The sequence below is a fragment of the Bos taurus genome, chromosome 22 (genome assembly GCF_002263795.3).
Source record: "Bos taurus isolate L1 Dominette 01449 registration number 42190680 breed Hereford chromosome 22, ARS-UCD2.0, whole genome shotgun sequence".
Lineage (NCBI taxonomy): Eukaryota > Metazoa > Chordata > Mammalia > Artiodactyla > Bovidae > Bos > Bos taurus.
Genome location: NC_037349.1, coordinates 49008161 through 49032288, shown reverse-complemented (window position 1 = coordinate 49032288; position 24128 = coordinate 49008161). Strand labels below are relative to the sequence as shown.

Genomic DNA, 24128 nt, shown 5'->3' with positions numbered 1-24128 from the left:
GCCCAAAAAAGTAAAGTCTGTCTCTGTTTCCACTGTTTCCCCATCTTTGCCATGAAGTGATGGGACCAGATGCCATGATCTTAGTGTTCTAGATGTTGAGTTTGAAGCCAACTTTTTCACTCTCCTCTTTCACTTTCATCAAGAGGCTCTTTAGTTCTTCTTCACTTTCTGCCATTAGGGCAGTGTCATCTGCAGATCTGAGGTTATTGATATTTCTCCCAGCAATCTTGATTCCAGCTTTTGGAATTGGCCTAGGAATGCTCTTGGGTTAGAAGAATTAACAGTTAAAATGGTCATGCTACCCAAAGCAATCTGCAGATTTAACACAATCCCTATCAATTTTTTCATGACATTTATCACAAAACTGAAACAAAAAATCCTAAAATTTATATGGAACCCAGAAAGACCCAGAACTGGCAAAGCAATCCTGAGGAAAAAGAACAAAGCAGGAGGCATGACGCTTCCAGACTTCAGACAATACTACAAAGCTACAGTAATCAAAGCAACATGGCACAAAAACAGACCTATAGATCAATGGGACAGAATAGAGAACCCAGAAATAAACCCATACACCAATGGTCAGTTAATCTTCAACAGGGGCTTCCCCGATAGTCCAGTGGTTAAGAATCCACCCTGAAATTCAGGGGACAGTGGTTTGAGCCCTGGTCTCCACATGTTGTGGAGCAACTAAGCCTGTGCACCACAACTGCCGAGTCTGTGCTCTAGAGCCCAGGAGCCGCAATACTGCAGCCTGTGTGCCTAGACCCAAGCTCCACAATAAGAGAGACCACCACAATGAGAAGTCTGCACACCACAGCCAGAGAGTAGACCTCGCTTGCTACAACTAGAGAAGGCCCTTGCACAACAAAGACCCAGTACAGCTAAAAATGAAATAAAATAAATCTTTTTAAAAATCTTCAACAAAGGAGACAAGAATATATAATGGGGAAAAGACATCTATTCAGCAAGTGGTGTTGGGAAAGTTGGACAACCCCATGTAAATCAATGGTTATGAGAGGGTAACAGGTAGGAAAGCAAGAAGTCCCCAAGCGGCAGGAGGAAATTAACTGCAAGTGGCAGACATTTTTTCCTTCTTTACAAAAAATTGAGAGAGACACATGGTTCTGCCTTGAGTTAACCAATGTGTTTTTCTCATGGAAATGTTTTTCTTAAGCTATGTTAATGAAACTATGTATTTGCTTAGGAATCTGCCTGCTGAACGCTGAAGAATTGATGCTTTTGAACTGTGGTATTGGAGAAGAATCTTGAGAGTCCCTTGGCCTGCAAAGGGATCCAACCAGTCAGTCCCAAAGGAAGTCATTCCTGAATATTCCTTGGAAGGACTGATGCTGAAACTCCAATACTTTGGCCACCTGATGTGAAGAGCTGACTCATTGGAAAAGACCCTGATGCTGGGAAAGATTGAAGTCAGGAGGAGAAGGGGATGACAGAGGATGAGATGTTTGGATGGCATCACTGACTCAATAGACATGAGTTTGAGTAAACTCCAGGAGTTGGTGATGGACAGGGAAACCTGGCGTGCTGCAGTCCATGGGGTTGCAAAGAGTTGGACACGACTGAGTAACTGAACTGAACTGAACTGAATTCCAAAAGTCTCCCCACCTGCCTTGGGCTACATAAGCCTGCACAGCATGGCCTTTCCCACCTCACTCTCTCAGTGCCCTTCCTGGTGGCTCTGCTAATATCAATGTGTTTCTCTTGTTGCCTCATCTAGAATTTGAATGATCTGAGAGTGAATCTAATCATGGATTGGTCACCTGAGAGCCAGAAGTGGAGTGTTATGATTTGCCTAGTTCAACTAGTCAGCAGAAGGAAGCCATGGGCAATCATCAGCCATTCATGAAACAGCTGCATGAGGAATAGATGAAGTGGTCAGGTCCTTCTCTTGCCCTCTACTCTACTTAGGCAAAGCATGTGTCTGTCAGCCTTCACTCAAGAATAACCTCTGAGCTCTACCTTCTAAAGAAAGTGGGTAGTCTTACCATGAAGATATCCTATCATGGGTCTACAGGGAAATTGTCAGGGCAGTATTTTTCAAATTTCATCAATGGTCCCAATGATGTGGAAGGTTTAATTAAAGCAGACTGTGAACCCCATCCATCATTTCTGGCTCAGTATATCATGTTCCCAAGAATGAGTATTTCTAATAAATTTCCAAGTGATGGTGTGGCAACTTATCTAGGGAACACCACTACAGTAGAAAAATCTATAATTCTTACCCTTCTGAATGGGAAAGGTCAGTTTCTGCCTCCTATAAGTCTTCTCCTATGTGTCTCCTTTACTGCTCATAAAAAATACTTTATATTTGACACTTTTGGAGCATCTTATTTCTGGCCTTTCCCATCTTAAGAAAAAGGGTTTAAACTAAAAATTCCATGTTTTAATCTTGCATTGATCTTTTTGATGACCAGCCTCATCATTAGTCCATCCAGGAGCTCTCCCAGAGTCACCACATTAGAACAAAGGATACTTCTAACACTCAGGAAATCATAAGAATTTCAGGAACTCTGTATCAAAATCCAGTTCAAAGACAAAATATTAGAACAAAAGATACTCCTCATGCTCTTACCACTTAAGAAATTACAAGAGTGCTTCCTAGGACTCTCTAGGCTTCTACCATTTCTCTGTGGTTCTTCTTGTTTCTCCACTCATGCTATTCCTGCCTCTTCCCCTCGCCTCCTGGATTTAACAAGCTCTCCTGAGGCCTAGGCCTCCAAGTGTTGGGGGAAAACTGTATCAGCCACATTGGCAAGATCAAAGCCATGTTCATTTCCAGGGCAAAGATCATGAAGCCCAATGGTGAGAAGCTGGACAAGTTCTGGTCTGAAATCTTCTACACCCTCCTAGAGTTGTAGATGAACTCAGACCTGAAAACTCAGCTGCGGGAGCTGAACATCACAGCTGCCAAGGCCACTGAAGTTAGTGTTGGTCAAAAAGCTCTTTTAATCTTTGTTTTTATTCCTCAAATGAAATATTTCCAAAAATTCCAGGTCTGACTACTGCGTGACTTGGAGAAGTTCAGCAGGAAACACGTCGTCTGTTGCTCAGAGAAGAATTCTGCCTAAGCCAACTCAAAAAACCATACAAAAAAATAAGCAAAAGCATCCCAGGAGCTGCAGTCTGACAACCGTGCATGATGTAATCCTGGAAGATTTGGTTTCCCCAAGTGAGATTACAGGCAAGAGAATCTGTAAGAAACTGAATGGCAGCTGGCTCATAAAGGTTCATTTGGATAAAACACAGCAGAACAATGTGGAACACAAAGTTGAAACATTTTCTGGTGTCTGTAAGAAGCTCATGGGTGAACTCCCCAGTGGTTCAGTGGTTAGGAATCCGCCTGCCAGTGCATGGGACATGGGTTCGATCCCTGGTCTGGGAAGATTCCACATGCCATGGGGCAACTAAGCCCACATGCCACAACTACTGAGCCTGTGCTCCAAAGCCCATGAACCATAACTACTGAAGCTCACACACTATAGAGCCTGCAAACCACAAATACTGAGTCCACACGTTATAACTACTGAAGCCTGCCCACTCTAGAGTCAGCGTGCCATCTCTATTTATTATAATTAATAAATATTACTTTTGAGCAGCTGACTTTTAAAATATGTGTTTATTTATTTTTGGCTGCACTAGGTCTTCATCACTGCTTGCAGGCTTTCTCTACTTGTGGCAAGCAAGGGCTACTCTTTAGTTGTGGCGCATGGGCTTCTTATTGCCATGTGTGGAGCTTCTCTTGTGTGGAGCACACACTCTAGGGCACGAGCATGGGCTCTAGGGCACTCAGGCTCAGCAGCTGTAGCTTTTAGGCTCTAGAGGGTAGACTCAGTGGTTGTGGCGCATGGGCTTTTTTGCCCTGTGGCATGTGGGATCTTCCTGGACCAGGGATTGAATCCATGTCCCCTGCATTGGCAGGTGAATTCTTAACCACTGGACACCAAGGAAATCCCAGCAAAGCACTCCTGAGAAAGAAAAGTGAAGCTGGAGGAATCAGGCTTCCTGACTTTGGACATACTACAAAGCTACAGTAATCAAAAAAACACAGTACTGGCACAAAAACAGAAATATAGATCAATGGAACAAGATAAAGTCTGGAGATAAACTGTCACTCCTGTGGTCACATGATCTATGACAAAGTAGGCAAGAATATACAATGAAGAAAAAGAGTCCCTTCAATAAATGGTGCTGGGAAAACTGGACAACTGCATGTAAAAGAATGAAACTACAACACTCCCTAACACCATACACAAAGATAAACTCAAAACAGATTAAAGACCTAAATGTAAGGCTGGACACTATAAAATTCTTAGAGGAAAACATAGAATGCTCCTTGACATGATTTGCGGCAAGATTTTTTTTTTATTCATTTCCTATAGTGATTAAAATAAAAACAAAAATAAATGAGGTCTAATTAAACTTAAAGTCTTTTGTACAGCAAAGGAAACCATAAACAAAACAAAAAGATAAATTTAAGAATGTAAGAAAACATTTGGAAGCAAAGCAGCCGACAATGGATTACTTCCCAAAATATATAAACAGCTCATGAAGCTTAATATCAAAAAACAACCCTATCAAAAACTGAGCAGAAAATTTACAAAAGACATCTCTCCAAAGAAAACATACAGATGGCCAAAAAGCACATGAAAAAATGCTCAGAATCACTAATAAAGAAATGCAAATCAAAACTACAGTGAGGTATCACTTTATACCTTCAGAATGACCTTCATCAAAAAATCTACAAACAATAAATGCTGGCAAGGGTGTGAAGAAAAGGGAACCCTCTTGCACTGTTGTTGGGAATGTAATTTGATACAGCCACTGTGGAGAACAGTATGGAGGCTCCTTAAAAAACTGAAAATAGAACTACCATATGACCCAGCAATCCCACTCCTAGGCATACGCTCAAAGAAAACTTTAATTCAAAAAGATACACACACCCCAATGTTCCCTGAAGCACTGTTTACAGTAGCCAGGAGATGGAGCAACCTAAGTGTCCATCAACAGAGGAATGGGTAAATAAGGTATCATACATTTATACAATGGACTATTACTCAGCCGTAAAAAGAACAAAATAATGCCATTTGCAACAATATGGATAGACCTGGAGATTGTCATATTAAGTGAAGTAAGTCAGACACAGAAAGACAAATATCATATGATAGCGCTTACATGTGAAATCTTTTTTTAAAAAAGGTACAAATTAACTTTTTACAAAATAGAAGTAGAGTCATGGATGTAGAAAACAAACTTATGGTTATGAGGCCATGAGGGGGAGGATAAAGTGAGAGTTTGGCACTGACATATATACTCTGTGTGTGTGTGCTCAGTCCCTTCAGTTGTATCTGACTCTCTGCGACCCCATGGACTGTAGCCCACCAGGCTCCTCTGTCCATGGGATTTTGCAGGCAAGAATACTAGAGTGGGTTGCTGTGCCCTCCTCCAGGGGATCTTCCCAACCCAGGGGTCGAACCCGCCTCTCTTAAGTCTCCTGCATTGGCAGGCAGATTCTTTACCACTGAGTCACCAGGGAAGCTCCAATTTGAAAGATATCACCTTCAAAATCTACCTTGCACCACGCATTTTTGTTTTCTGTTTAATTAATTTTATATTGTTGTTTTTATTCTACTGCTTTCTAGATCCATCTGGTCTCTCTTTCTAGTTTCCTATGGTGCACTGAGGTACTAAAACCTGAATCCAGGGAAGACAGGAAGTGCTAAGTCTGAGGAGACACAAGAGAGCTGAATGGAGCTATACTGCCATGGTCCCTCTTGCCGTCCTGTGTGACTAGTTTTAAGAGAGGATGTGGACGGGCCTCACTGGAGGAATGGTACACAAATGCCCTATCTTTCCACTCTGAGCTCTGATACATTTCTTTTTTTTTTTTTTTTTCTGATACGTTTCTGACAGAAGGGAAGTGGACAGGTAATACAGATTCCCATGGATCTTGTTTCTGAGGAAGACTCAACCTATGTGCAGATATCCTAATCCTCATGTCATAAAGCCATTGTTAACTCAGGGCTTTCCCCCTCATATGACTTGTGCCAGACCTTGGGAAGCAGATAAACGAAGGAACCATCAAGAGACAAGCCATGGGGGTTCGGTTTTGTGTAAGAAACATGTTCAGATACTTTAAACAGGCTTGAGGGTCGGTAGGACTCACTCAAGACTTTATGAATTTGGGAAAAAGAGGGGATGTGAGGCAGTAGGTAGCTTTTGTGCAGAGCCATAGAGAGAAACAGTAGTTTTCACTCTCCCATTCATTTCCCATTTATTTCTGATAACAGAAAGATGGCCATGTAATTCAAATTATCATTGAGAACAAAGAAGAAGTAACTATGAAGAAGATGAAAGAGCAGCAGAAGAAAAAAGAGGTAGGTAAAATCTCTGTGTAATGTACAGATATCCAGGACATTTATGTCAGTGTCATGAGGATGTGGAATTGTGCCTCTTAGGCCACAGTTATCTTTGAGTTTAAGATAGTCAAGAGTCAACTCAACATTGGCTCATTTTCCCTCCACTCTGTTCTCAGCATGAACTCTGAGTCTGGGTTTGACTGTGACATGACGAGTGAATGGAGAAAAGGAAAGCCATCAAGAAACACACAAGCCAGGAGATGAGAATGTGAAGACCCTGAATTAGAAAGAATGTTCTCAATATGTAGAAGCTTGGAGTAGAATATATGATAAGGGTGTTAAAAACCAACAACTGTATTGAAATACACTGTTGTGGCAGAAAGCAATCAATCAATAGGACTAGAATTAGCAGAGAATACCAGGCAAAAGCACTATGAAACCAAACCTCCAAAACCCAATAAGCACTGATGGGGTAGAATATGACTAACAAAGTCCCTCATACCCCTAATGCTTACTTCTAGTTACTAATGTTTTTCCCTTGATCCATGTACCTGAGAGGTAGTCAGGAGGAGGATGCTGTGACTCTGAGGCAAGGTGATGTGTCCTTATCGGCAGAGAAGAACAGCACCTAGGGCCTCTTGATCAGTGTCCTGCTATCTGCCCTGAACACTCCAAAGTAGGGATATTAAGAGAACCAGGCCCTTTCCAGAAATATCCTACAAGTTGGTGGCAGGCAGTTCTCTGAGTGGTCTCTCTTGTCTCTGCCTAGAAAACTAAAAACGGAAGAAGAGTAATAGCAGCCAAGAAGATCCAGGCCTGGTGGCGTGGCACCCTGGTACGCCGGACATTGTTGCATGCAGCCCTGAGCACTTGGATCATTCAGAGCTGGTGGAGACTGACAAAGGACAGGCTGCTGCAGAAGAAGCGGAGGGCAGCCCTGAGTGATTATGCACTCAGAGAGAGGGCAGTGGTCAAGCTCCAGTCTTTGGTCCGTATGTGGCGCATCCACTGGCGATACTGCCAAGTACTCAATGCCATCTATGTCATCCAGTGCCACTGGCAATGCCACAACTGCCAGACCTGTGCCCTCCTCCGGGGCCACTGTGTAGTCACAGCCACTCACCTACAGTTTCACATTGAGATCATTAACCCCTAAGGGATGGCAAGAAGGGGCACTGTGTCTCCTGTCCCATAGTAAAGGTCTAACCTGACATAAAGTATGTCTCATGGTTTCCCCTCTGCTAATGGAAATTTTAGAACTTAAGCCATGCTGCCTCCTCTTCTCCCTGGGAAAGAACTTCAGTGAGGTTCTCCCTTTGTGCCCACGAACCCTGTTCTGGACTGACAGTTCCGTATGCCATGTACTTAGTTGTCAAAACAGAAACTGAGGTCCTAGTCTACCTATATGTATAACAGAGTCAGAAGTCCCAGCTCCCATTCCCAACCCCATTCCTTTATTCTCCACTGGGAATCTGAGAGTCAGGTAAGCTGCATCTTCCTGAAGACTCTGGGTACCTTTGCACGTGAGAATGGACACTGAGGCTTTTCTCTGTCCTCCTGGGGTTGGGGGGTGGTCTCAGATGCCTTAGACAAGGTGTCTTTGGCAATCACCTAGTGGAAAGGCCAACCTGTGGCTGACTCTTCTGGGAGGAGTGTAGTGCAGCCCCAGGTGAAGGGCAGGAGACCAGCCTTAGTGTTGATGAGACTGGGCATGCTGATGAGCAGGTGATGACCCTGGGGACTGGCAGAAAACAGGAGTTCATGACATTTCAACTCCATCTTCCCAATTCCCTTACCAGAACTCCTCTCCCTGAGGGCTGTACAGCAAACAGGGCTCCCACTGATTTTACCTCCATCCCTACTCTTGGCTCCATTCTCACTCCTATGGTCATACTAATCCAGTGCTGCTCAATAGAAATTTCTGTGATGATGGAAATGTTCTGTATCAGTGCTGTTCAGTGTGGTAGCCACGAGCCACACGTGGTTATGAAGGACTTGAAATGTGCCTGGTGCAATTAAAGAATTGAGTTTTAAATTTTATTTAAATTAATTTAAGCTTAAATAACCACATAGGGCTAGTGGCTATTCCGTTGACTAGTGTGGCTCTAGACCTTACCATCGGAGAAGGCAATGGCACCCCACTCCAGTACTCCTGCCTGGAAAATCCCATGGACGGAGGAGCCTGGTAGGCTGCAGTCCAATGAGTCTGGGGTCGCTACGAGTCGGATACGACTGAGCGACTTCACTTTCACTTTTCACTTTCATACATTGGAGAAGGAAATGGCAACCCACTCCAGTGTTCTTGCCTGGAGAATCCCAGGGACGGGGGAGCCTGGTGGGCTGCCTTCTACGGGGTCACACAGAGTCGGACACGACTGAAGTGACTTAGCAGCAGCAGCAGACCTTACCATTACCAATAACTGTACTGTTGCCCAAATTGCTTTTTCATTCCATTCTTTTTTATTTTATTCTCTTCTTCCAGTTCACCTTTCAAATATCACTAATAGAATGTTTCTTCAGGTGTGAAAATATCTTCCAATCTATTTACTCTACCATTTTTTTATAGCCATCATCCCTGACAAGCCCTTGTATCTATCTTTATCCAGTTCAGATTCTATATTTAATTATTGTGATCTCTCCCCTGAACAACATGACTTCCTTTGACCCCTATCTCTGCAAAGGTGTGTGGAATGAACTTAATCATCTACCTGCTTTGTGCCTGCAGAAGAGTAGCATGACACTCAGCTCGCATTCAACCATGACGCATGGTCCCAGTTCACATTCATGACTGCAGACCTCCACTGGACAGATTTCCCTATAAATTTCTCTGGTGTGTTTGCATTTCGTTTTTTCTGAATTGAATAATTCATAGTACCTCCTCTCCAAATGCCCAATTCTACTTCTCCGCTTGAACTCCAAAATGATGATATATGTTACAACATACTTAACTGACGAAATGGAAACAGACTGGACCCCCATCTTCCTACCACCTTATTCTCCATCCCAGCTCCATCTGGACCACACTTGCTGCCTTCCCTCCAGTTGAAATAAATGAAGAGTCTTTGATCCCATCAAAGGCTAACCCCTCCACTATCCTGCTGCCATCTCGAGGTGTTCGATCCTGCATTCATAACCGTATTGTCCAAAGTATCAATGTCTACCTCTTCCATCTTTTAAAAATGCCATCTTAATTTCTGTCCAGTTCTCTGTTTCTCCTAATAGCAAAACATGCCATCACTGTTTCCATTTCTGTTCCCACTATTTTCTCTTCAACCCATTCCAATCAGGCTTCTGCCCCGCTCACTTCACTGAGACTGCACTGATCAACATCACCAACATTCCAGCTGACCAAATCCAATGGTCATTTCTCAGTCCTTATGCATTCTCTCTACATCAGGCTACAGAGTTAGCTACTCCATTCTTGTTAAAATAATTTTTAAAGGCAAACAATAAAAATCATACCACTCAATCCATAAGTACTTTAATATGTGTTCTTAATAGAAGACCTTTGTAAAAAATATAACATCAGTATTATCATATCTTTCAACAGTCACAATGATTCCTTGATATAGAATATATATGTACCCAATAACTGAGCTTCTAGATACATAAAGCAGGATTCTTCTGTACTCCTTTGTACTCGCCCACTACTCTCCACCAGACTCTAGTAACCACTGATCTGTACTCTGTACCTATTGTTTTCCCTTTTCCAGGACATCGTAAAAGGAATATTTTGTAGCTTTTTGAGTCTGGCTTCCTTTCATTTAGCATAATGTGTCTGAAACTTCTCTCTGGTATTGTGTGTACTCATTTGTTTTAATTGCTGAGTGGTATTCCATTTAAAGAATGTTATCAGAAGTTTTTACCAGGTGAAGGATTTGGAGTTTCTCCCAGTTTGAGTGGTTAGAAATTAATCTGCTATACATATTTGGTTTTGTGTGTGTGTGTAAACAAGTTTTGCATTCTATTTAGCTAAAAACCTAGGAGTGAGAGCTTCCATTTCTACTAGATGGTGTAACTCATTTCCCTCCCTTTCCTCTCCTCTGAACACAAACTAAATACTCTGGAAATAATCCAACACACAATCATAAAAGGACTCTGAAATGTGGAAAGATGGCAGATTATCTAGGAATCTCAAGATTTTTAAAGGTGCACCTCAATGAATTCCCTGGGTTTTGTTTTCTCTGCCATACATCTCACACTGGACATCAGATACGTCTGCAACCTAGTACCAACAGCAGGCATAGGGAAAGCAAAAGAAAACAAAGTGAGAAGCATGCTCCCTCTGGTCAAAGTAAGAGAAGCCCAGCAGAGACTCAGCAGGGAGATCCATGTCTAGTGGCAGCAGCAGACCGAATTGCCTACAGAAGTGACTCCAGTACCTGTATAAGCCAACCCATCCCATGCCCCACGCTCACTGGTAGCAGTAGGCATAATCTGCTCACAGCAACAGTGGAACCCAGGCTTATCCACCCACACCACACCCCGTATCTGCCAGCAGTGATGACGCAGTCTGTCCTCAGCAGCAGTAACAGCACAATCCGTGTGGGCTAACCCACTGCATTTCTCATCTGCTGGCAGAAGCAGGCTTGATCTGCCCACAACAGTAACAGCAGAACCTGAGTAGGCCAACGCATCTCCCACCACAAACTAGATGGGAAGAAGGAGTGGGGTCCTCCTGTACCCCAGCTCCAAAAGGCCTAGAATCTCCTCGCTTTCCACTCAGAAGGCAATCCAGACCCAGCAGCCCCTGGCTGTCTGTCCAGCCACAGAAGATCCAGAACAGGAGCCTCCTGGCCCTTTACCCAACAGCAAAGTACAGTCCAAGTAGGCCCTTCTCTCATCCAGTAGCACCAACAGAGACAGAGTAGGAAACCCATTTGGCATCAGCTGGTCAGAGAACAGGCCAGGGTATTGCTCTCTACTTCAGAAGTCCAACATCCTAAACCCTCCATCTAATGACAAGAAGGAACCTAGGAAAATGCCTTCAACATTGCAGGTGGCACCAGAAGGGGTCCAGTGGAACCAAAAGAATAAAGCAGACCAGAACTGCATTGAAGGAACCCAGAAAAGAAAGTTCTCATTGGAAATAGGGTCCACAAAAGTAGGCCAGCATCCACATGCTAAACCTAAACAGGATGCTGCCTTCTAGAACAGAAGATTTAAATAGCATCAAGAGCCTCCTAATATCCAAAATGTCCATTATACAGTAGAAAATCACTCACCATACCAAGAAACAGTAAAAGTGTGATGTTAGATATAGGTTTCTTTTTATCAAGTTAGGGTAGTTCCCTGTATTCCTAACTCACTAAGAATTTCCTTTTTATCATGAATAGGCATTGGATTGTGTCAAATGATTTTTCTGTCTATATTAAATAGCCATGTGATTTCTCTTCTTTGGCCTGTTGATATGGTGGGTCAATTAATTTTTGAATGTTTAAAGTAGCCTTGGGACTTCCCTGGTGGTCCAATGGTTAAAAATCTGCCTTCCAGTACAGGGGACACAGACTCGATCCCTGGTCAGGGAATCAAGATCCTACATGCTAGGGGACATCTAAGCCTGCCACACCGCAGCCACTAAGCCTGTACCACAACTCCTGAGCCCATGCACTCTGGAGCCCACACCACAACTACAGAGAAAAGCCAACATGCCACAACTAGAGAGAAGCCCTTGTGCCACAATAACCCACATGCTGCACTGAAAGATCCCACATGCCACAGCTAAGACCCAATGCAGCCTAATTGAGTAATTAATTATTGTAAAAGCCTCCTTCACTCTCTAAAAATAATAAATAAAAGTGAAGAAGCTTTGCTTACCTGATATAAATTTCTACTTGGTCCTGGTGCATAATTTCTTTTGTACATTTTTGGGTTTGATCCGCTAATGTTTTGTTGTGGATTTTTACTTCTAAGTCCCTCTAGCAATGTACAAGGATTCCCTCATCTCCACACCCTCGTCAACACTTACCATTTATGTTTTTGATAATAGCCATTCTAACAAGTATGAGGTTATATTTCACATGGTTTTGATTTGCATTTCCATTATTAGTGGTGTTGAGTACTTTTTCATCTGTTAGCCATTTGTATGTCTTCTTTGGACAGATGTCTAATCAGGTCACTGGCCATTTTAAAATCAGGTTTACTTTTGTTGTTGGTTGTTTTTGCTTTTCTTCACTATTGGGTTATTTGAGTTCCTTGTATGTTTTAGCTATTAACCCCTTATCAGACACAAGTCTTGCAAATACTTTCTCTTGTTCTGTAAGGTGCTTTTTCATATTACTGATTGTTTCCTCTGTTGTGCAGAAGCTTTTTAATTTCCTGTATCTCACTTGGGTTTATTTTTGCTTTTGTTGCCTGTGCTTTTGATGTCACATATAAAAAAAATAATTGCCAAGACCAATGTCAAGCAGTTTTTCCCTTCTCTTCTTCTAGGGGTTTTGTGGTTTTAGGTGTTACACTTAAGTCTTTGATCCACTTTGAGTTGGTTGCATGTGATGTAAAAGAGCGGTTCGATTTCATTCTTTTGCATGTGGATATCCAGTTTTCCCACCATTTACTGAAAAAGACAATTCTTTATCAATAGTATTTTCTTGGCACCCTTGTCAAATATTACTTTACCATACATATATGTATGTGTTCATTATTGGACTCTCAATCCTGTCCCATTGGTCTATGTGTCTGTTTTTTTTCCAATACCATTCTGCTCTGATTATTATGGTTTTGTAATATAATTTGTAATCAGGAAGTGTGATGCCTCCAGATCTGTTCTCTTTTCTCAACAATACTTTGACTGGTTCAAGGTCTTTTATGGTTATATGCAAATTGTAGGATCATTTTTTTTCTATTTATGTGAAAAATGCCATTGTAATTATGATAGGGACTGCCCTGAGTCTATTGATTGCTTTGTGTGGTAAGGATATTTTAACAATATTAACTTTTCTGAGCCCTGAACATGGGATATCTTTCCATGTATTTATGTTCTTCCATTCTGTTAGCTTTCAATATATAGATTTTTTTTTTCAATATATAGATCTTTTACCTCCTTGGTTAAATGTATTCCTAGGTATTTTATTGTCTTTGATACAGTTGTAAATGAGACTTAATTTCTTTTCCAGATAGGTTATTTTTAGTATATAGAAATGCAATTGATTTTTGTATCCTGCAACTTTACCGAATTTGTTTATTAGTTCAGTTTACTGGTAGAGTCTTTACGGTCTAGTTGAAGGCATAATTCCAGAAACTTGGACAGTAAATTGTGGCTAATTTTGGTTAATTTCAGCTCTCATCATGGCCCGCAAGACATTTATGGCAGGCAGCCATAAATGAGTTCTAGAGAAATGTGTACGAAGCTTGCAGAATCAAAGGTAAGCAATAGAGTCTGTGCTTCAATATTGGTGGGGATCTGTGCTCAGATTGCTGATGGCTGCTTGTTATCATAGAGGTACAGAAACGGGTTGGGGGGGTGCACTGTTTCATTTCAAGTCCCATAGACAATTGTTGCAACGCCCTCACCCTCCACCTGAAGTGACTTCCACGGGATTTAAAGAAAACCTTTTTCCCTCCTCCTCCTTTCTTTTTTTCCCCTTTTTGGAAGCCAGACAATCAAGGACTAGGACACTTAAAAGCAACCACATATAAAGGAGAATTTTAAAAGTTACCATGTATTCCCAGGGAAATGTGCAGGCCCAGAAAACCCCAAAGATGATCTTAAGTTTACACCTTATTTTGATCCTCATCACAGAGACTCCCTACAACAAACCAACAAAAACAGCAAAATCAGGGAAAGAGTGAAAATCTGACCTCTAGAAGAACCACATTGTGAGATTAAATGTCCAACCATTTTTTTAACATTCATGTCATGTATTTATTTGGTACACTGGGTCTTATGTGTGGCATGCAAACTCTTAGCTGTGGCATATGGGATCTAGTTTCCTAACCAGGGATTGAGCCCAGGCTCCCTGGTTTGGGAGCATGGAGTCGTAGCCACAAGGCCATCAGGGAAGTTCCCTCAATTGTCCAGTCTTCAACAAGAACAACAACAACAAAAAACTACAAGGCATACAAAGAAAGGGAAAATTATGGCCCATTCAAAGGGAAAAAGTAAATCAACAGAAACAGTCCCTGAGAAAGGCAAGAGGGTAGCATTAATATAAAAATACTCTAAACAACTGAACCTTTAAGACCTTATGCTAAGTGAGATAATCACAAAAGGACAAATATTGTATGATTCCACTCATACAAGGCATTTAGAGTAATCGAATTCATAGAGACAAAAAAGTAGAATAGTAGTTGCCGGAGGTTGTGGGTACAGAGTTTCAATTTTGCAGATAAAGTTCTGGAGACAGTTGTGATAGTTGTACAACAATGTGAATATGCGTAATGTTACTGAGCTCTTTACTCAAAAATGGTTAAAATGGGAAATTTTATGTTGTATATATTTACCACCATTTTTAAATAGTAGTTTTTAAAGACTTTGGGGAAAAGAGCAAAAGATGACACAGGCCTCCATGTTGCATGATTACATTGATGCACCATTTACATAGACCACACACTGACGGAGCCTCCCTGGAGTTGGCGGACTTGGCAGCCCTGCAACTTCAACTCTCCTAGCCATGGCAGCAGACACTGCTAATCAACCACAGACCCCACTTATCCAGCACCAGACTCTTAAAATCCTCCACACCGAACCCCAGGCAAACCCTGTCTCTTCCTCAGAGCTGATTTATGAGATGCCAAGTATTTGCCATCTTGGCAAATACGTGAAGAGATACCCCACTTTCAAGGTAAGAGAAACCCAAGTAAGACAATAGGTGTTGCAAGAGGGCATCAGAGGGCAGACACATTGAAACTATAATCACAGAAAACTAGTCAATCTAATCACACAGACCACAGCCTTGTCTAACTCAATGAAACTAAGCCATGTCCTGTGGGGCCACCCAAGATGGGTGGGTCATGGTGGAGAGGTCTGACAGAATGTGGTCCACTGGAGAAGGGAATGGCAAACCACTTCAGTATTCTTCCCTTGAGAACCCCATGAATAGTATGAAAAGGCAAAATGATAGGATACTGAGAGAGGAACTCCCCAGGTCGGTAGGTGCCCAATATGCTACTGGAGATCATTGGAGAAATAACTCCAGAAAGAATGAAGGGATGGAGCCAAAGCAAAAACAATACACAGTTGTGGATGTGACCGGTGATAGAGCCAAGGACCGATGCTGTAAAGAGCAATATTGCATAGGAACCTGGAATGTTAGGTCCATGAATCAAGGCAAATTGGAGTGGTCAACCAGGAGATGGCAAGAGTGAATGTCGACATTCTAGGAATCAGCAAACTGAAATGGACTGGAATGGGTGAATTTAACTCAGATGACCATTATATCTACTACTGTGGGCAGGAATCCCTTAGAAGAAATGGAGTAGCCATCATGGTCAACAAAAGAGTCCGAAATGCAGTACTTGGATGCAATCTCAAAAACGACAGAATGATCTCTGTTCGTTTCCAAGGCAAACCATTCAATATCACAGTAATCCAAGTCTATGCCCCAACCAGTAATGCTGAAGAAGCTGAAGTTGAGCGGTTCTATGAAGATCTATAAGACCTTTTAGAAATAACACCCAAAAAAGATGTCCTTTTCATTATAGGGGACTGGAATGCAAAAGTAGGAAGTCAAGAAACACCTGGGGTAACAGGCAAATTTGGCCTTGGAATATGGAATGAAGCAGGGCAAAGACTAATAGAGTTTTGCCAAGAGAACACACTGGTCATAGCAGACACCCTCTTCCAACAACACAAGAGAAGACTCTACACATGGACATCGCTAGATGGTCAACACCAAAATCAAATTGATTATATTCTTTGCAGCCAAAGATGGAGAAGCTCTATACAGTCAGCAAAAACAAGACTGGGAGCTGACTGTGGCTCAGATCATGAACTCCTTATTGCCAAATTCAGACTTAAATTGAAGAAAGTAGGGAAAACCACTAGACCATTCAGGTATGACCTAAATCAAATCTCTTACAAGTATACAGTGGAAGTGAGAAATAGATTTAAGGGACTAGATCTGATAGAGTGCCTAATGAACCATGGATGGAGGTTCATGACATTATACAGGAGATGGATCAAGACCATCCCCATGGAAAAGAAATGCAAAAAAGCAAAATGGCTGTCTGGGGAGGCCTTACAAATAGCTGTGAAAAGAAGAGAAGCGAAAAGCAAAGGAGAAAAAGAAAGATATAAGCATCTTAATGCAGAGTTCCAAAGAATAGCAAGGAGAGATAAGAAAGCCTTCCTCAGCAATCAATGCAAAGAAATAGAGGAAAACAACAGAATGGGAAAGACTAGAGATCTTTTCAAGAAAATTAGAGATACCAAGGGAACATTTCATGCAAAGATGGGCTTGATAAAGGACAGAAACGGTATGGACCTAACAGAAGCAGAAAATATTAAGAAGAGGTGGCAAGAATACACAGAAGAACTGTACAAAAAAGATCTTCACGACCCAGATAATCACAATGGTGTGATCACTGACCTAGATCCAGACATCCTGGAATGTGAAGTCAAGTGGGCCTTAGAAAGCATCACTATAAACAAAGCTAGTGGAGGTGATGGAATTCCAGTTGAGCTATTTCAAATCCTGAAAGATGATGCTGTGAAAGTTCTACACTCAATAGGCCAGCAAATTTGGAAAACTCAGCAGTGGCCACAGGACTGGAAAAGGTCAGTTTTCATTCCAATCCCAAAGAAAGGCAATGCCAAAGAATGCTCAAACTACCGCACAATTGCACTCATCTCACATGCTAGTCAAGTAATGCTCAAAATTCTCCAAGCCAGGCTTAAGCAGTACATGAACCGTGAACTTCCAGATGTTCAAGCTGGTTTTAGAAAAAACAGAGGAACCAGAGATCAAATTGCCAACATCCGCTGGATCATGGAAAAAGCAAGAGAGTTCCAGAAAAACATCTATTTCTGCTTTATTGACTATGCCAAAGCCTCTTTCGGTATGGATCACAATAAACTGTGGAAAATTCTTCAAGAGATGAGAATACCAGACCACCTGATCTGCCTCTTGAGAAATTTGTATGCAGGTCAGGAAGCAACAGTTAGAACTGGACATGGAACAACAGATTGGTTCCAAATAGGAAAAGGAGTACGTCAAGGCTGTATATTGTCACCCTGCTTATTTAACTTATATGCAGAGTACATCATGAGAAACGCTGGGCTGGAAGAAGCACAAGCTGGAATCAAGATTGCTGGGAGAAATATCAATAACCTCAGATATGCAGATGACACCACCCTTATGGCAGAAAGTGAAGAGGAACTAAAAAGCCTCTTGATGAAAATGCAAGTGGAGAGTGAATAAGTTGGCTTAAAGCTCAGCATTCAGAAAACTAAGATCATGGCATCTGGTCCCATCACTTCATGGGAAATAGATGGGGAAACAGTGGAAACAGTGTCAGACTTTATTTTTTTGGGCTCCAAAGTCACTGCAGATGGTGATTGCAGCCATGAAATTAGAAGACGCTTACTCCTTGGAAGGAAAGTTATGACCAACCTAGACAGCATATTGAAAAGCAGAGACATTACTTTGCCAACAAAGGTTCGTCTAGTCAAGGCTATGGTTTTCCCAGTGGTCATGTATGGATGTGAGAGTTGGACTGTGAAGAAAACTGAGCACCAAAGAATTGATGCTTTTGAACTGTGGTGTTGGAGAAGACTGTTGAGAGTCCCTTGGACTGCAAGGAGATCCAGCCAGTCCATTCTAGAGGAGATCAGTCCTGGGTGTTCTTTGGAAGGAATGATGCTAAAGCTGAAACTCCAGTACTTTGGCCACCTCATGCGAAGAGTTGACTCATTGAAAAAGACCCTGATGCTGGGAGTGATTGAAGGCAGGAGGAGAAGGGGATGACAGAGGATGAGATGGCTGGATGGCATCACCGACTCGATGAACATGAATTTGAGTTAACTCCGGGAGTTGGTGATGGACAGGGAGGCCTGGCGTGCTGCGATTCATGGGGTCGCAGAGTCAGACACGACTGAGCGACTGAACTAAACCTGAACTGAAGTGTTTGCCATCCTTAGCCTAATGACCTTCTTGAGGTATGTCTGACAAAAGAGCTGGGGACACAGATATAGCAGACCTGGTCATTCCTTTATTGGAAGTGGTATGCATTGTTGTACTCTACAAGCTTGTGAACCCAAAGAGATTTCAAGTTGAAGATTCAGTTGGTTTTCTTTGAGGTCATAATGGCCCTGAATGAAACCACGGGTATGACAACTATGCCAGCGCCAATAGACCTGGATGATGCGGACGGCATGGAGCAAACGTAAATAACGAAGGCGGATGCACCACATGCGGACCCAGGATTGTAGCTTGACCACTGCCCATTCTTGCCTTGCGAAGGCATCTAGGGCCACCCGTCGCCTGTTCTCCATCAGCAGCACCAGTTTCTGTTTCCACCAGCATTGAATGATCCATGCTCTGAGAGCCGCATGCAGCAGCGTCCTGCGCACCAGAGTGCCCCGCCACCAGGCCTGAATGGAAACAATCGCCTTGTTTTCTTCTTTTCTCATGATTCTTACTTTGGGGCCTTAAAAGAGAAAACAGAGGACACTTAAGAAACACATACATTTTGGCCCTAAGTTGTGGCAGGAAGGGGCCATTTCTCTGACGTTTGGGAGATCTGTCGTGAGCAGCAGCTGCACCTCGAGATCGACTAAGTGTCCTGCTTCTGCCACTCTCCGGTTAATGGACATGGGAGCCTCATCTTGTCCTCTGGGTCTCAGGGTCTCCGTCTGTACAATGGAGGTGCACCTGCACTTGCAACCTTACCCAGTTTTGCACGGACCTGGTTGACCATCTACAGCAGGAACACCCTGATCTAGAAGTGAAAGAGATAGCCATTTCACCTGGACCTGACCACCTACCTGAGAACCATGACTCTTCCCTTCCGTTGCCTCTCATCTGCTGGAAGAGTGGCATTTTTGCTCTCCCTGCTGTCTCACCTCTGACTTCAGGTTAAACCTGCCTGCTGCCTCCCTCTGCCTCACCAAAATGTTAAAAGATTCCTGCACCTCACACACTTTAAGCTCTTAACACCAGTCAACACGTACTTCATTACAAAGATACACGCGCATATGTGCATGCGCTCACACACCCCAGTCTTCCTGTACCTTGGCCTTTGCATTGCCCAAACACAATCCTCACTTTGAGTCTCTCAACCGTGTGAGGCCTGGATTCACACTCTGCCCTCCTCCTTAGCACACACCTTGGCTAGACTCTCAACCTAAGGAAGAAATAGGGGGAAAAGACAGCCAAGGAGGGGTCACCCCCTCTCCATTTCCTACTCTGTGTGGTGGCTGTTCGTCCCAGTTTGCCTAGCATATCCTGGGTCTGTGCCTGTTGTCCTGGTGTGATGTTGATAAGTGCCCCTTTCACTCCCTGAAGCATCTGCCTTTGGAAAATAAATTACATGGTCACAGACCTTTGAGTCACTCCACTGGGCCACAAGGGCCAGAGATAACACAAGTCAAGGCTCTCCCCAACACAGTATCCCAGATCCATCTACCCAGGGAAGGGTGGGAGGGCAGTGGCAGTGGTGTGGGTAGGGTGTTGGAAGTGGAATCCCTTGCTCCCCTCTCCTTTGCTCCTTCAAGCTCTGTTCTATCAGTGAGACTTCATCATAACCTGTGATTATAATTTGGAAGGTTTGCTGTCCTTATCAGAGGTTAGAGAGAAAAACATAAAAGTAAGGGTGCCCTCCCCACCACTAGGTGCCAAGTCAGCCACACACGAGGCTTCCTGGACTTTCCTAGGATCTCAGACATGAGAAGGGATCCTATCCTGAGCTAACTATGGAGATGTACCCAGCTCCAGAAAGCTTGGGTAGATCTATCTCATAAGACATTAAATGCCCATTGTTTGGGTTGGATAGTCAAACCCCCTTAGGTCTTAACTCTACTAAATTACCCATGGTTAGGGGCTAGATGTTCCCATTGCTTTCAGGTCTGCTGTCCAAGCCAGTGCTCTGGCCGGAAGAGATGGAGGGGAGGAAGGAGAGAGCATGATGTCATAAGGGCACCTATGACTCAGGCACCAGAATGACTCCCAACGGCTGAGCCCCTTCTAAGGAAAACTTAAGAACCTGTCCTTTCTTTCCAACCTAAATGAACACAGTTCTGGCTACAAAGAAGAACACCTCAAATACTGACCCACTGATGGAAAGGTATATAACGTTGCTCATTAAAGCCTACCTGGTATTCGTTAAGAGGGTTTTGGTTCATTTGTTTTTTAAATTTATTTTATTGAAGTAATTGATTTATAATGCTGTGTTAATTTCTGCTATACAGCAAAGTGGTTCAGTTATATATAATATATATACATTCTTTTTCATATTCTTTTCCATTATGGATTATCATAGGATATAATATACAGTTCCCTGCACTACACAGTAGGACCTTGTTTATCCATGTTATACATAATAGTTTGTGTCTGCTAATCCCAAACTCCCAGTCCATCTCTCCCCAACTCTTCCTCCTCTTTGGCAACCACAAGTTTGTTATCTATGTGAATCTGTTTCTGTTCCGTAGATAAGTTCATCTGTGTCATATTTTAGATCCTACATATGAGTATCATATGGTATTTGTCTTTCTCTTTCTGACTTACTTCACTGAGTATGATAGAATTCAATTAATTTATTTTAATGCTTATTTTTATTTGTTTGTTTGTTTGGCTGTGCCAGATGGTAGCTGTCATGCTTAGAATCTTTGATCTTCATTGCAGCATTCGGGATCTTTTAACTGTGGCATGTGGGATCTGGTTCTCCAACCAGGGGTGGAACCGGGCCCCTTGCATTGGGAGTGCAAAGTCTTAGCCAGTAGACCACCAGGGCAGTCCTGATTTCAGTTCGTTTAAACAATGGTATACCAAATAACAGTTAAAAGCAACGAGTGTGCCCTCTATGTACTGATATAGAAGATTGTACAAGATTTAGCAAGATTAGCAAGTTCATCAAATCAAAATGAACTAAATAAAAGCATAGATTTATACACATATCCTGTAAAGGTATTAATTTAAAAGGTGGTAGAAATTAGGAAGATATCCACAAAAATTAACAATGATCATCTCTGATGAGGATATCAGAGTTGGGGGAACAAAGTAAACTCCCTTCCTGTGGCTAAACTTCCTATGTCTTATCTATCTGTAAGTCTCCTGTTTATTAGGTCCCTGGGAAAGCAAGAGGAGAAGGCAATGGCACCCCATTCCAGTACTCTTGCCTGGAAAATCCCATGGACGGAGGAGCCTGGTAGGCTGCAGTCCATGGGGTAGCACAGAGTCGGACACGACTGAGCGACTTCACTTTCACTTTTCACTTTCATGCATTGGAGAAGGAAATGGCAACCCACTCCAGTATCCTTGCCTGGAGAATCCCAGGGACAGGGAAGCCTGGTGGGCTGCCGTCTATGGGGTCGCACAGAGTCAGACATGACTGAAGCGACTTAGCAGGGAAAGCAAGAACCACACAGGCCAGAAAACCCCTAAGACCTCAGGACCAGCCAGGACCCACATCTCAGGCTCAAGTGGCCTCAAGCACTCTTCTATATTCTTCTTCTTTCCCTGAGGACCTCAATGTCGCAGTGAGGAGACGGGGGGTCAGTCAGACACCGCACAGGGCCCCACCTCTTCCTGTTCCTGGCCTCTAAAGACCCGCTTGGCTATAGTGAGGCCCTGGTCCCCTCAGGGTCACAGCCCCGGGGGTCACAGAAATGCATTGCAGTGTGAAGAGGGAGTGTGGAGGAAATCGGTGTGGGGCTAGGGGGAGAGCAGTTGAAGAGAAGAGGAAGAGGGCATTGAAGGCTGAAAGGGAGTGTCAATGTGAAGATAATGAATGGGAGAGTGGAAAGAACAAGAGTAAATTGGAGAATGCGGCAATAGTGGAGTACAATGCCTGGGACAGTGAAGGCACAGGAAGCATCCCTGTGAAGATAAAGGTGTTGGCCAGACTCCTGGGAGACCCACATCAGTTTAATGTCCCCATTAATCTGCCTCCAGAGTCTAGCCCCTAGTCACTACTGTCCCTGATGACGTTCATCCCACTTCACAGATGAGGAAACTGAGGTGCTGAGACCTTACAACTGATTAGGGAAGAGGCCAGGGACTGGGGTGTTGGTGGATGTGGTGACCCTAGAAGCAAGGAGGGTGTTGGGGTTTTGAATGCCACTAGGACCTGCTCAGACTCAAGCCAGTGGGCAGGGAGGAGCCTCCTCAGGGGCTGAGGAGCACAGGGGTAACATCATCCAAGGGGAGTTTTTGCAGGTGTGCTGGCTTGATCATGATGAGGGTACATCTCCTGAGGCTGGGGTAAGGGACATAGCACAGGAAACCAAACACAGGCAGCCCTCAGAACCACTTCGGGTGACCACAGAAGTACCAGCATTCTGGGGTCTCTCCCCATTCTCCTACCCTATCCCCACCATTCTCTGCCACCTCTACCAGAGTTTCCTCCTAGAGGGCCTCAGTAGATCCCTTCTGGGAGGGGCAGAAAGAAATAAGGAGGAGTCAATGAGTGTCAGTGGGATCAGCCCCTTGAATATACTCCCAGCCCCAGAGCCTGAAGGGGAAGGAAAGCAGGTTTGCTGGTCCTAGGGGCCTCATAGAGGTTCCCACTATTATATAAATGAATCAGCAATTCAACTCTTCTCACAGAAGACATAAGAGATGTGGTTTTGATCCCTGGGTCAGGAAGGTCCCCTGGAGGAGGGCATGGCAACCCACCCCATATTCTTGCCTCCAGAATCCCGTTAACAGGGGAGCCTGGAGGGCTATAGTCCATGGGGCTGCAAAGAGCCAGACATGACTGAAGTGACTCAGCATGCACACTCACACTCCTAATGTAATTATAGTTTCGTGTATATACTTTTTTCCTTCTTTTTTAAAAATTTTGTAATTTTATGTATTTATTTATGGCTGTGCTGGGTCTTCTTGCTGTGTGGGTTTTTCTTTAGTTGCGGTGGCTTCTCTTGTTGCTGAGCACAGGCTCCAGGGCATTCCAGGGAAGCCCCAAACATTTGCAGTTGATTCTGATGGTAGGGAACCTTTGGTGTTCTTAATTGGACTAAACATGATTCCCTTCCCACTCTGACTGCCAGTTTTTAAGGTGTGTAAATGTAACCTTTCCTTGTTCTTTTGCTAAGGCTGGATTTTTATGCTATTTGACATTCACACTGAATGATGAGGATTATTAGCCCCACTTCACAGCTCAGGGAACTGGGGCTCAGATAGGAAAAATGACATATCCATGGCCACACAGCAGTGAGTGGGGAAGCCACGTTGGTGTGACTTAGCTCGGTTTGGTTCGAAAGTCCTTGCTGTTAACTCTGAGTCACTGAACACAAGAGAGAAAGGGAAATGAGGGGAGAGGGGACAGAAATCCTTCAGAGCAAGAGAGAGAGACCAGAACCTGAGTGAGACACAGGGGCAGGACACAGAGGGACAAAAAGTGGGAAAGACACAGCTCAAGCCCCAGTGCAAGACAGAGAGCTGGAGCAGGAGACCTCTGGGAAATGTGAGCTCAGGGACCCACTTGCCAGGGCAGACCACATGGAGCCGGGATAGAGGTAGGGCTTCTGGGCTTGCAGCTTGGATGGGGAATAACCCAAGACCTCAGACCGCCTCTCTCTGCAGGAAACCGTGAAATAGCAGTGCCTAGATGGGCAGAAGGACAACCTAAGCTTGACCTCTTAATTGGCCCTTTATC

At 43.5% G+C, this 24128-nt stretch overlaps 2 protein-coding genes and 1 pseudogene across 4 annotated transcripts; 2 read left to right on the top strand and 1 right to left on the bottom strand.

Moving 5' to 3' along the window:
- The first annotated feature begins 1988 nt into the window (after nt 1–1988).
- LOC132343539 (small ribosomal subunit protein eS7-like) lies at nt 1989–5651 on the top strand (annotated as a pseudogene).
- A 107-nt stretch (nt 5652–5758) lies between these two features.
- IQCF2 (IQ motif containing F2) lies at nt 5759–7591 on the top strand. Of its 2 annotated transcripts, none has more exons than XM_010817737.4 (3): nt 5759–5848; nt 6306–6392; nt 7144–7591. In XM_010817737.4, the coding sequence occupies exons 1-3, from the start codon at nt 5822–5824 to the stop codon at nt 7528–7530; spliced, it is 501 nt and encodes a 166-aa protein (XP_010816039.2). In that variant the 5' UTR covers nt 5759–5821; the 3' UTR covers nt 7531–7591.
- A 10913-nt stretch (nt 7592–18504) lies between these two features.
- IQCF5 (IQ motif containing F5) lies at nt 18505–20400 on the bottom strand. Of its 2 annotated transcripts, none has more exons than NM_001077060.2 (2): nt 20342–20400; nt 18505–18962 (listed from the first exon to the last, which is right to left on the bottom strand). In NM_001077060.2, exons 1-2 carry the CDS (start codon nt 20343–20345, stop codon nt 18517–18519), a joined length of 450 nt encoding a protein of 149 aa, NP_001070528.1. In that variant the 5' UTR covers nt 20346–20400; the 3' UTR covers nt 18505–18516. The 2 variants fall into 2 exon arrangements, with proteins under 2 accessions (NP_001070528.1, XP_059735901.1); XM_059879918.1 differs by lacking the exon at nt 20342–20400 and adding an exon at nt 19300–20033.
- Nucleotides 20401–24128: the final 3728 nt, after the last annotated feature.